This window comes from Myxocyprinus asiaticus, chromosome 16 (assembly GCF_019703515.2).
Source record: "Myxocyprinus asiaticus isolate MX2 ecotype Aquarium Trade chromosome 16, UBuf_Myxa_2, whole genome shotgun sequence".
In the NCBI taxonomy this organism is placed as follows: Eukaryota; Metazoa; Chordata; class Actinopteri; order Cypriniformes; family Catostomidae; genus Myxocyprinus; species Myxocyprinus asiaticus.
The window spans coordinates 10,631,459-10,644,835 of record NC_059359.1 but is presented as its reverse complement, the minus strand read 5'-3'; the positions used below and the strand labels follow the sequence as shown (position 1 = coordinate 10,644,835).

At 38.3% G+C, this 13,377-nt stretch overlaps 1 protein-coding gene across 1 annotated transcript in view; it reads left to right on the top strand.

The window, feature by feature from the left end:
- LOC127453722 (sterol regulatory element-binding protein cleavage-activating protein-like) overlaps positions 1-13,287 on the top strand; it is a 55,565-nt gene extending 42,278 nt beyond the window's left edge. The window contains exons 15-23 of the mRNA XM_051720347.1: positions 690-891; positions 990-1,105; positions 1,330-1,816; positions 1,908-1,993; positions 2,363-2,445; positions 2,557-2,723; positions 3,910-3,990; positions 4,212-4,418; positions 9,656-13,287. Of these exons, the coding sequence (XP_051576307.1) occupies positions 690-891; positions 990-1,105; positions 1,330-1,816; positions 1,908-1,993; positions 2,363-2,445; positions 2,557-2,723; positions 3,910-3,990; positions 4,212-4,418; positions 9,656-9,901 (1,675 nt within the window). The 3' untranslated portion in view covers positions 9,902-13,287. The remainder of the gene's footprint in view (positions 1-689; positions 892-989; positions 1,106-1,329; positions 1,817-1,907; positions 1,994-2,362; positions 2,446-2,556; positions 2,724-3,909; positions 3,991-4,211; positions 4,419-9,655) is intronic.
- Positions 13,288-13,377: the final 90 nt, after the last annotated feature.

Below are 13,377 nucleotides of genomic sequence, written 5' to 3'. Positions count from 1 at the left end.
GAATAATTCACCCAAAAATGAGAAGTCTCTTATCATTTACTCCCCTTCATGCTGTCTCAAACTTGGATGACTCTTCTGCGGAACACAAAACTAAGATATTTTGATGGAGATATGATGTGTTTTTGTCCATACAATTCAATGCAAGTTATTGGGGTCCATCACTTTCAAGATCTAAAAAGGACAAAATGGCAGCATAATGGTAATCCATACAACTCAAGTGATTTTAGTCCATGTCTTCTGAAGAAATATGAGCTTCAAATCATGATTGACTGCAGATTTCAAGATTTACAGTGAAAAAGGAGTTATATTTTGGTCCGTTTCTCACCCAAAACGGATCGTATCACTTCAGAAGACATTGATTAAACCTCATGCTTATGGATTACCTTGATGATGCCTTTGTGTCCTTTTTGGACCCCATTGACTTGCATTGTACTGATATAAATTCATCATATCTCCATCAAAATATCTTTGTTTGTGTTCCACGGAATAAAGCCAGTCATATGAGTTTGAGAGGGCATAAAGATGAGTAAATGATCATTTTTGGGTAAACTATTTCTTTAAGCAATGGGAGCATGCAGTTCCTATCATCAACTCTAGAGGGTGACCGTTCATACAGTTTTTCTAATTCTTCTGAATCTGAAGAATTTTACTAATATAATTGGTTTTCATGTGTGTTCGTCTTTGTGCAGGGTGGCGGCTCTTGGACTTTTCGCCGGTGTGGTGTTAGTGCTATTACTCTTCTGTCTATATCGAGTACTCTGCCCTCGAAACTACGGGCAGAACGGGGTACCTCATGGGCGTCGTCGCCGTGGAGATCTGCCCTGCGACGAGTACGGCTACTCGCCTCCTATCAGCGAAATTTCCCCCCTGCTGCTGAGAGGCCACAACATGGTGAGAATCAAGTTGACGCACACTGAAATGTTTCCATAATTACTGCAAAGATAAATGCGCTCTGAGAAATACAGACAACCTCTGGAATCTCTCCATAGGACATCGAGTGTCTGGCCAGTGATGGCATGCTGCTGGCCAGCTGTTGTCTGGTGGGACAGATTCGTGTTTGGGATGCACAGACAGGAGACTGTCTTACTGTTATACCCAACAACAGGTAAGGAAATGGATTAACTTAATTATGCCATCCTACATTCACTGCATACCATTATCTCTTTGTGGCACCATAATTAATAGTGCATCTTAGTACCAAAAAAATGTATCAGCATTAAGTAATTTGCCAGTTGTTTGTTTCACTGGCCAAAAAACAGTAGTATATTATAAAGTGTAAGTATATTCTACCCGAGATTATATGTTTCATCTTTTTTCATCCATTTTCAGTCTGCGCAGAAACAGTAGCAGCAGTGGTTGCTGGGAGCACCGTGATGGCTGGGATCACTTGAGTACTTGTGAAGCTGATGGTCTCCTGGGGGCGGAGTTTCGGGAATCTGGGCCAGATGTTGATATTTTCCCAATAAGGAGGAGGACCACCACTACACGCCCTGCCCTATTTGGGGACCAGCCGGACCTAACCCCACTCATTGACACCAACTTCGGCCCATTGCCCCCATCTCAGTCTGTGAGCAGCTCTGGTTTTGACTTCGGGGAACTGGTGGAGAAGGCGTACCAGGAGCATGAGACCTCACCCACACTGGCTTTCCCACCTTCTCCCCCGGCTTCTCGGCAAAGACGACAAAGCCTGAGAGACCAGCCCATCCTGCCACCAGAGCTCCCCCCGCAGAGCAGTGGAGACTGGGACAGCTCAGTGTGGGCCATGGAGCTGAGGGGCAACCTCATTGCCACAGGCCAGAGCAGTGGCAAACTGGAGGTGAGCTATAGATAAGAAAGAGGGTTTTTATAATAAGACAATCTTGAGCTATTCATGTCATTACCTTCACTTTCTCTCTCTGTTCTATCAGTTGTGGGATGCAGTAGAGGGATCATTACGGTGCAGTAATGAAGATGGAGTATCAGGAATCACTGCCTTGGCTTTCCTTAACAACAGGTGCATTTCACAACAACCTTAAAGGGATAGTTTACCCAAACTTAACCTCATGTCATTCCAAACCTGTATGACTTCCGTAAATCAAGGAAAGGAGATGTTAGGCAGAATGTTAGGGACTGACAGCCTCAGTCACCATGCACTTTCATTCTATGAAAAAAAGATGCATTGAAAGTGATTGGTGACTGGGGATAACATTCTGCCTAACAACATGAAAATAAGTAAATTATGACAATTTTCATTTTTGGGTGTACAGTCACTTGCAGCAGTTGAGGATTCTAACTCACACACCAGTTTTACACCCCAACCACCCAACATATTTTTTTGTCTTCTGCTAGTCTCAGCCTCAGACAGTGTTGTTTTAAATTACAGAATTGTGGCGGCCCGTTTGAATGGTTCATTGGATTTCTTCACGGTGGAGATCAGCAAGCCTCTTGGGTTGCTACAGTATCGTGGTGGGTCTAGCAAAATATTTGTGAACTAAGCAAATTTTTATGGTACACAGTTACACAAAGAGTTCAGGTCCAAGTGAAGATTTTAAGTGTTTCCCATATTTTGTGTGTTAGGGCCTCCAGGCCGGGGCAGTCTACCCCCCTCCCCCTGCTACAGCAGTGAGGATGTGATCAGCTGTCAGCTGACACGTTCTGTGCAGTGTGCCCACCAGAAACCCATCACTGTGCTCAAAGCTGCTGTTGGCAGGGTGGTCACCGGCAGCCAGGACCATACAGTCAGGGTAAGAGACATCACACACACACATCCAATGAGCACAAAGTGTTTATCCCTGTTTCCAAAAAATTGTAAGCCTTGAACAAAACCAACCAGCTCCAAGATGGATCGCAACACTACAACATTTGATTCAAAGCAAAACAGTACACAAAAATGAGGAAAAACAAGTGCCTGTGTACACAGCACTGTATACTGGGAGAATGATGTAATTGTCTGGGTTTTAGCATCTTTTCTTGCCAGAAAATACCACTACTGTGTTCTATGCTTTAATGCTACAACATCACATATTAACTTCCATGCCAGTGTTTCTTAGTCAACCTCTGCTAGCCTGCAAAAACTCACCACAACCCAACATGCCACGATTCCCATTTGGTAGATCTTGTTTCAGGATAGTGGGCAGCTTATTACGTGACCGTTTTGTTTTTAAATCAATCAAAGTTGATTTTTTTTTCAATGAAGTTTGAATCACAAAAACAAATGGCTTTCTACAGTTGCATACATAATCGATTTTAAATGGCATTTTTACTTTTACTCTTGCACTCTTATTAACTCATTCATAAAGGTGCACTAAGTAAGTTTTTGCTTATTAAAAAGTTTTATACACAGACCTGAATAGCATTATTTAGAAATATGTTGAAACTGATGTACACTTGCATGAGAATAAAACTCCAGTCATATCAGTAATGAAATAAAGCCGTTTAATTGTACATGGTGCGGGTTGCCCCCTCATGGGCACTGCCATGTTGACAGCACATGATACTGTGTCATGCAAATGACTGAGTTACTTTCACTAATAATGACTATAAGAACAAGTTTACTTTATAAAGTGCTTTCAGGCAATGCTCAAACATAAAAGTACATGTAAACAAAATAAAATATCAAACTCCAAGAGTGAGCATACGGTGGTCAGCAGTTTGGATTAAATCCAAGAATGTCCATAATAGTGATGTGTGTATTACAAGACGGAGAAAAATATAGACTTAAAGTAACAAAATAGAAGATAAACTAAAATCTTTTGTGCAAAATGGCACCATTTAATAAACAAATTTCCAGTATCCAGGACAATGGGGGTCAGCATAGAGTCTAAAACCACAAGTATTACTGAGACCAATGGGACAAGTAAAAGCCAGCTAAAATCTTACTAAGTGCACCTTTAAGTCTGGTGTTTATTGTGGTTTTTTTTTCTCTTGAAGGTGTATCGTTTGGAGGACTCTTGCTGTCTTTTCACCCTGCAGGGCCACTCAGGTGGCATTACTGCAATTTACATAGACCAGGTCAGTATTACACCTCTACCACACACATACACCTTGTTCAATTCTGGCTTTTTTGTTTTTTATTATTAAATTAAAACGCATCATACAAACATTACTTTTGTTTCTGATTTTGTTACCCTACCATGGTACTTTTCCCCATCTGCTCAACACTTTATAGTCCAAAGAATAATGTTGCTTCAAAACATAAAGATAATTTTATGTTCTTCTTTGCTGTGTTGTAGACCATGGTTCTAGCCAGTGGTGGCCAAGATGGTGCCATCTGTGTGTGGGATGTCCTAACAGGCAGCCGGGTGAGCCACGTGTATGGTCATCGTGGTGATGTCACCTCATTGGTTTGCACAACTTCCTGTATCATAAGCAGTGGGTTGGATGACCTCATTTGCATTTGGGACCGTAGCACAGGCATAAAACTGTACTCCATACAACAGGTGTGTGAAATATTGTTGTTTATCACTGTGTTTTCAATTCAGTTATGTGTATTTCAATGGTCGATGCCAATACAGATACAGATACAGAGACACCAGGGTGACTGATAAAATGCATAAAGTAATATAATACAATTTAATGACAGCAAAGGAGAGGCACACATGAAATTAAAATAACACTTAAAATTCACAAAAAACAAACTAAATTAAAACAGAAATAGTTTATTTTCCATTGACAAGGCAGTCAGTATATTTTGGAACTGACACAAGGGACAACTGGTCAATTTATCACCTAAGTGGACACTGTTATCGGCCGATGCCAATAATGTCAAAATGGACAAATATTGGTAGGGATGGACCGATATGAAATTTCTGGGCCGATATCGATAACCGATAATTTACAGCTCATTGTGGCCGATATTGATAACGATACATATATTCTTTTCAATTACATTTTAATTTTTATCCTTTAACCTGGAACTGCTAGCTAATTCCTTAAAAGCTTCTCATTTGAAAAATAGGTGACACGTAAAAGCTTGGTATTTAGATTTGCTGCTATTTAAGGTCTGGCGGATGTAACATTAACTAGAAATGTGCCTATATTACAGATGTATGCTGATTTTAATGAGAAATAAATGACAATACACTTGCATAAATTGTATGGTGCCCATTTATATGAGTGTTTATGGTTATCCTGATGACTCGCTCACAAAGAGAGAATAAAGAACTTCTAACAGATGTAATAATGCATTAACCCCAAATGAGGTGATAAACACCATGTAATGAACATTAGACAACAAAACACAGTACAAACCCTAATCTCGGTATACATGGTGTAATATTTATGCAAGAAGCCAGACTGTGGGTGCAGCAGTGGTTTGAGTGTGTTATGTATGTGCGAGCATTGTGCTCATGCGTGTCTCATTTACAGACGCTTGTTACAGTGTTTATCTGTGATGGTTCCATTACACAATATATGAAATGTGATCCCAATAATCATAATGGGAATAGGTAAAAGCATCATACAGATTGAATAGTCATGAGTCATAACGTTAGAAAAGTCTCAACTCGTAAAATACAACAAGCACCATATGTTTCATTCACAAACTAGTGTCTTTAGTCATTTGAGTTAAATTAAAATAATCCTCACAAAATGACATAAGCATGGCTCTCTCACTCACACATCGCTTGAGACTCCTCAAGTCCCTGCCTTAAGGAAAGAAGCCGTAGGCAGTCAGAGATTCTCAGCCGCAAGCAAATAATTTAGTGATGTGCGGAATGACTAATTACGTTTAAATTAAAATTTTGGAGTCGACTAGTCTTAAAATAAAGAAACCCTCAAAAAACGTCAAAAAACTTGGGTGTTTATGCAACCCATTTAAAACGCTTCCAACAGCCAAATCTGATGTTAAATTCTGCTGATAAAGGGCATTTATCTGAGACATGCTTGACTTGCATTATCATCAAGTAATAGAGCAATATAGTAACCCTAACTGCCTGTTCTAAACGTAAATCACCAAGTAAAAGTAACATATTAAAACAGTCAGGACATTATTGAAAATAATTCATAGGTAAGCCAAATCTACGAGAGAGAGCAAATGTGCTGAAAAGTTGCATGTATTTCATGATGTGCATTAGTCTGTGATCTAATATGACAGCTGTTCGGTTAAGTACGTTAACCAATAAGAGTTTTGATGGCTAGGATTGAAAAAAATAAGCATCTGAGAAATGTACAATAAACCTAATGTATTGTTCTGTTGGAAACTCTCAGAGAGGAAAAGCTTCAGCAGGATTCTTTGTTGTAGAAGATCAGGAGCATCAGTCTACACGTCAGAACGTGCTGTCTCACGCTGCAGTCATCAAGTCGAACTTAGGGAGGCATACATTGTATTTTATAGGCATTCAGGAGGCAGTACTTCCAGGTGGTTACAAAGCATCCAGTGGGTGAAGACTCTGAATTCTACTAGCCCTAATACAATTAGCATAACTACATCACTCAGACAACTTAATTATCATAGAAATAATCAAGGGTCCACACCTATGGCAATGCAGTTACATTTGACTCAGACATTGATTGAATCAAGAACAATGCCCACTAATTTACAGAATAGGGCCAGGGCACCTAGGGTCATCACATCCAAAGGTGATAGCCTTAGTTACATAAGAAACTAGTTTTCATTCACATATATGCTTGTTCAAGTGGACAAACAGGATGCACCCATGTGCAGACGATCTCAAAGAATCATGATACCAAATACCTTCGAAGCCCAATACAATGTCTGCCACTTTAGTTTTTCATGTGATGTTATATGTAAGACAGTAGACCACCTGATCTTATAGTGACATTTAAATTTGCAATCCCACAGTTCTAAACATTACATGTTAAAAGAGTTTAACCAATTAAGCAGTCGGCACATCGTTCTAAATAGCCTTTTTGATCAGCAGGGTAAAAAAAATGCATACCTAGCCTAAAATAGTCATTTTCTAGGCTACTTACTCAAAAGCGTTTTGATTAACAAAATTAACATGTCAACAAGGTACAGTGAAAGACGGGACCTGACTCACCTGAGTTGATTATCCTGCGCTTGAAAAAGCCAGCTCGACAGGAAAATAACTTGCATGCATGCACAGATTCAAAGACTCAAATGTGAAAACATCCATAGCGACTTGCAAGCCAACATTTCGGAAATCCGCTTCCCGTACCACCACTAAAGTGATTTCCATTGGTACTTTGCTGGTCTTGCAAGAGGACATACCTTCCTAAGAGGGGGAGGAAGCATGCGCAGCATGCGGTGAAATTAAAACTTGTATACATCTGCTTCAGATATCCTCTTTTTTTTTTTTTTTTTTTCTTTTTATAATATTTGTATTATCAATTATATTTAAAATGTGTAACATTAGCATGACAGTAATTTAAGTGCAGCCTTTGTAATAATATAAAGCCAAAAGTAAATGTATAAAAAGCTGAACAGTATAATAATGGGGAAAAATATTGACCGACTTATATTTCCAGTGTCAACTAGCAGCATTAGAACCATTTAGGCAACTAGTCTTGCACATCCCTAAAATAAACCTTCACAAATTATCTGTGAAAATATCAAAGGTAATTAAATTATCGGCACTATTATTAATATTTTGATTTTCCCAGTTATATATACAGTTGTGCTCAAAAGTATGCATACCCTTGGAGAATTGGTAATATATTTACCATTTTTAAAGAAAACATGAGTGAGCAGGCAAAACGCATTTCTTTTATTTGTTATGGGATTCATATTCAACTGTAGGTTATAACAGAATGGCACAATCATAAAACAGAACATGGCAACAAAGAAAAAAATGAAATGACCCCTGTTCAAAAGTCTGCATACCCTTAGTTCTTAATACTGTGTATTGCCCCCTTTAGCATCAATGACAGCATGCAGTCTTTTGTAATAGTTGTCTATGAGGCCCCAAATTCTTGCAGGTGGTATAGCTGCCCATTCGTCTTGGCAAAATGCCTCCAGGTAATGCAGAGTCTTTGGTTGTCTTGCATGAACCACACGTTTGAGATCTCCCCAGAGTGGCTCGACGATATTAAGGTCAGGAGACTGTGATGGCCACTCAAGAACCTTCACCTTTTTCTGCTGTAACCACTGGAGGGTCAACCTGGCCTTGTGCTTAGGGTCATTGTCGTGCTGGAAAGTCCAAGAGCGTCCCATGCGCAGCTTTCGTTCAGAAGAATGGAAACTGTCTGCCAATATTTTCTGATAACATGCTGCATTCATCTTGCCTTCAATTTTCACAAGATTCCCCATGCCTTTAGAGCTCACACACCCCCAAAACATCAGTGAGCCACCAACATGCTTCACAGTGGGAATGGTATTCTTTTCACTATAGGCCTTGTTGACCCCTCTCCAAACATAGCGCTAATGGTTGTGACCATAAAGCTCTATTTTGGTCTAGTCACTCCAAATTACAATGTGCCAGAAGCTGTGAGGCGTGTTAAGGTGTTGTCGGACATATTGTAACCGGGCTTTTTTGTGGCATTGGCGTGGTAAAGGCTTCTTTCTTGCAACTCGACTATGCAGCTAATTTTTGTTCAAGTATCGTCATATTGTGCTCCTTGAAACAACCACACCGTCTTTTTCCAGATCAGCATGTATTTCTCCTGAGGTTACCTGTGGGTTTTTCTTTGTATCCTGAACAATTCTTCTGGCAGTTGTGGCTGAAATCTTTCTTGGTCTACCTGACCTTGGCTTGGTATCAAGAGATCCCCGAATTTTCCACTTCTTAATAAGTGATTGAACAGTACTGACTGGCATTTTCAAGGCTTTGGATATCCTTTTCCATCTTTATAAAGTTCCATTACCTTGTTACACAGGTCTTTTGGCAGTTATTTTCTGCTCCCCATGGCTCAGTATCTAGCCTGCTCAGTGCATCCACATGAGAGCTAACAAACTCACTGACTATTTATACACAGACACTAATTGCAATTTAAAAAGCCACAGGTGTGGGAAATTAACCTTTAATTGCCATTTAAACCTGTGTGTGTCACCTTGTGTGTCTGTAACAAGGCCAAACATTCAAGGGTATGTAAACTTTTGATCAGGGCCATTTGGGTGATTTCTGTTATCATTATGATTTAAAAGGGAGCCAAACAACTATGTGATAATAAATGGCTTCATATGATCATTATCCTTAAATAAAAGTATTTTATTTATAGTAATTTTTGCATGATCAGTCATATTTTCAAAATCAATGCCAAACTTTCACAATTTCTGCCAGGGTATGCAAACTTTTGAGCACAAGTGTAGATATGTCGCCAATATATCGTGCATATTGGCTAAGTAATCAGCCTGGTCGAAATAACGGTCAGTCACTAATAATTATCGTACATTTTATGTGTTAAAGTGTGATGATGTCACCTTAATTAAACTAGCTGATTTAAGAAATTTATAAATAACAGTTATATAATTAAACAATATTGCCCCATTAAATAGATTCACTGTATTTACAATATAGCTACATTTTGTTAGTAGTTTGTAGTGTAGCTGATTTTTGGTTATGTGGTTTTGTTGGTTAAAAGGTTATCTTGACTCTAGTTGAACAACTTTAAATGATAAATTAATTGTAGCTTGGCAAGCTACAGTTGAGCTTCTTCCTCTTGGGAGAAGAGATAAAAAGAAGAAAAGCTGATGAAATAGTAGTCCATCGTGTGGTTATCTATCCAATAAACACTTTCTCTTTTCTCCGTGTCTCAGGAGGTAGGATGTGGGGCCAGTCTGGGGGTGATCTCTGAAAGCTTGCTGGTGACGGGAGGCCAAGGATGTGTGTCGTTCTGGGACCTGAATTATGGGGACTTGCTGCAGACGGTGTACCTGGGCCAAAGCAGCGAGGGCCAGAGTGTCAGGCAGCTTCTGGTTCTGGACAATGCCGCCATAGTCTGTGACTTTGGTAGTGAGCTCAGCCTGGTCTACGTGCCCTCTGTTCTGGAGAAACTGGACTGAAAACACACAGACATGCACATATACACACCAGCCCACAGATTTAGCTCTTTGAAAAAATTAAAGAATGGTCTGCACGTAAGCACTCGCCCTTTAACCTGTATCACGGCAGGTTCGTTGCAGACGTGAACGGCTATTTTTGTCGTTTCTGGTGTCCTCTCTACTTGGTAGTGAGAGAGCGGTTACTGTTGAGGTCTTCTGTCTCATCTGAAGAGTCAAGCATTGATTGGATCTTTTGTTGTTTAACAGACCTCTGTTGCTCCATCAGAGCATTTTGTACTTTTAATAGAACATGGCACAGTCATACAGAATGTTCTGAAAGTTTTACTCTCAACACAGTTACTTGAGAGTAGTACAAAACCTGCTGGCTGTGAAAGGTTGTAAGGTGTGAGTGAGTGAGTGAGTGAGATAGCAATCTCACAGTGAGTTTGCAGTGCTGTCAAGCTCGGTAACTCGTGACTGTGTGACAGCTAGAGGTTCAGAATAGAGTTCACAATAATGTGTGTGCAGGGTAAAGGGAGAGGAGTAACAGAAAGGTTGTTGTGATGAACAAAAAGCATAGATTTTTCTTAGCAAAACTGCTGAAAGAAATTGAGTGCTGCTTTGGGTGCAACTGTGTTTAAATTAGTGTTTACGTGAATCTTATGGAAACAGTCCGGGTCATATTTCACCCCATATTCAAATGAAAACATTAGAAATTATATGTTGCATTAAGAAATGAAGTATATTTTTAGGGACGTTTAAGATATTTTGCATTGTGACATTGTTTTCATGACAAAACAATGCCACAATTGTAGCCTACAGTAATGCACAATAAATATTCTCAATACAATAATTTACATTTGAAACTGCATTTAAGTACATTTGTAAGTATACATCATTGTAGTATTTGTTGTACTGAATGTACTTTATGCTTATTTTTTTTTAAATCATTGTGTCTAGACAGGATGATTTTCATTAATGTATTACAGTAATGAGAATGAGTTTTTGTTTTGCATTTCAGTAATTGTAAATGGGGCTTCACTGTAAAAAGAATGTCACAATGAAACAATTTTAATAGTCCTAAAAAGAGATTTATATATATATATTATTTTATTTTATTTTTTTATTTTTTTGACTTTGGCGTGAAATATGACAAGGACATTGGTTCGTGAGATTTACACATTTCTGTGAGTGGTTGTGTTTGCCAGATTGTCAGAAATGCATACTGTAGGCATCTGAATCTCTGGGGTGGGGGGGTCGGTTTTTAATATTAAAATCAATTATTTATTAGTCAAAATTTTTAACAATTTGTATGAAACTTGACTTATAGATAAGTTAAAATGGAGACGTTGTCATAAATTTTAATATACAAATTAAAAAGCTTTGACTAACTTACACCTTAACAATATGATTAAATTGATTAAGTCAGTAACTGACAGACAGGAGGCAAGTTTTGCCATTGTCTTATGTTCCCTTCATAGGGCAGCAAGATGGGTACCCATTGAAAAGAGAGGGCAATAGTTGTCATTCCAATCCTGCCTTAAACATATGGGAGAAATTATCCTTGATACAGCCCATGCCATGATGTTATGTCTGTTTCCTGGACTGAAATCCTAATGAACTTTAATACTGTTAATTTCAACCTGTATTCCAGCCATCATTACAAATCACCCCAAAGTAATTTTAATCTAAATGCAGCAGTGGCTAGATTCCCCTTTGTGCAGGAGAGTGGTGGATAGGGCTGCTTTTAAAATAAATTTATGTGTATATTTCCTTATTTTTCTGTCATTAAATGTCTTTATGTTGTAGAGTCATGAGTGGTTTACAGGTTTCACTGAGATTATGTTGACCATTAGTTGTTAATGTATTTTTTGTGGCTCTGTATGGGCATATATGGTGAAAAACGAATTAATCAAATCCAGCCTTGCAGTACCCACACAAATGCAGGCATTTGGTCTGGCCTGTGTTTAAAATAATATCAATTAAAAAAATATATTATTATGGATATGCTAGTACTGGGACAGGACAAATACATGTTAGAACTGAAATTTAAATAAACATTAAAAAGCACTGAGATACTAATATAAACATGGTTTATTTTGTATTCTGACAAAATGCAGTTTTAGGTGGTTTGTGTTGCACTTCACAACACCACATTGGAGCAACACTCTTAAAACATTATGGGTTTCATAGGATGATTATTATTTTTAATAACTGGACTCTTAATTTCCCCTGCAGTTTTTATTTTGACGATTATTTAGCAAATTACTACTATTGGCTGCAAAACTGTAAAAGATTTGCGATCGCTCGGGGAAACAAGGAAAATCATCTTCTAGCCATTTTTCTGTTTATGTGGGTTATGTCAACTTAAATAAATAGAAATGCAAATGGCTTTAAAAGACTTGAGTCAATTATTAGTCATGTTCTATTAATGTAAATGTTAGATAATGCTGATTAGAACTGGTGTTTAATAAGTTAAATTCATAAACTACATTCTTAAAACCATGTAATACTTTTGGTCTTTTGTTTTGTTGAGGGTTTTGCTTCATGTATCCTTCTGCATATGATTTTCATTGGGTATGCGATAATTGTGGCATTGATATGGCTGAACCTTCCTGTTGATTTTCTGACAAACAGGTAGAGCAACAACAATCAAATGTTGTTTAAAAACAAGAAAAATGGTCAAAAGCAATTATTTTCATGAAGTGATATTGTGTGAACAGTTGTCACTAAAGAACCATACAGAACACATGTATGGATAGCAGCTTGTAATAGTACAGAACTAATTTTGTGAGTGGTTGGAGCATAACTAATATTTTTACCACCTTGCTCTTAGTGCATCAGATGAGATTAATCATTAACCACATGATCACAAAGTATTGGGACAGGACAATGGATTATAATCATTTCCAATCGTTGAAAAACATCACTTCCTTGTTGGCAGGGGTACTGTCAAATACAAGCCAGCCATTTGTATATTGAGAGGAGTGAAATAGCACCATTGTGTTCATTTCACTACTCTCTCGCTCTCTCTCTCTCCCTTCCCAGAAGAGCACGTTCCTAGAAATGATTTGATGTGTGCAGTATTAAAGTAGAATACTGCTCTCATCTTGCTGTATCTTACAAATTATTGCTGCTGATGTAGAAATGGAGTGGATGATGTTTTATGTGACGTGAAATGCCTGAATGTTGGACTGTTTATTAAGATTGGGAGGGGGCAGAGAATGACTGGGTGTAAATATTTTTTGTGACATTTTTTGGGCCTGCTCTGCCCTCTTCTCCATCTTTCTCAAATACACTATACAGTGTAAGCAGACAGTAGAGGATGTAACTAATGCTCTGTTCTATTTTTAACACATGAAAAAACATTTGTACTAATTTGCAAATAAAAGGGCTTTGATACCTTCTCTGTTTTCTTGTCTAATTCCTTCATCTCTAATTAAAGAAATATTTCGGGAATAGACTTCCACAGTAGGTGCTTTATTGTAAACATGATT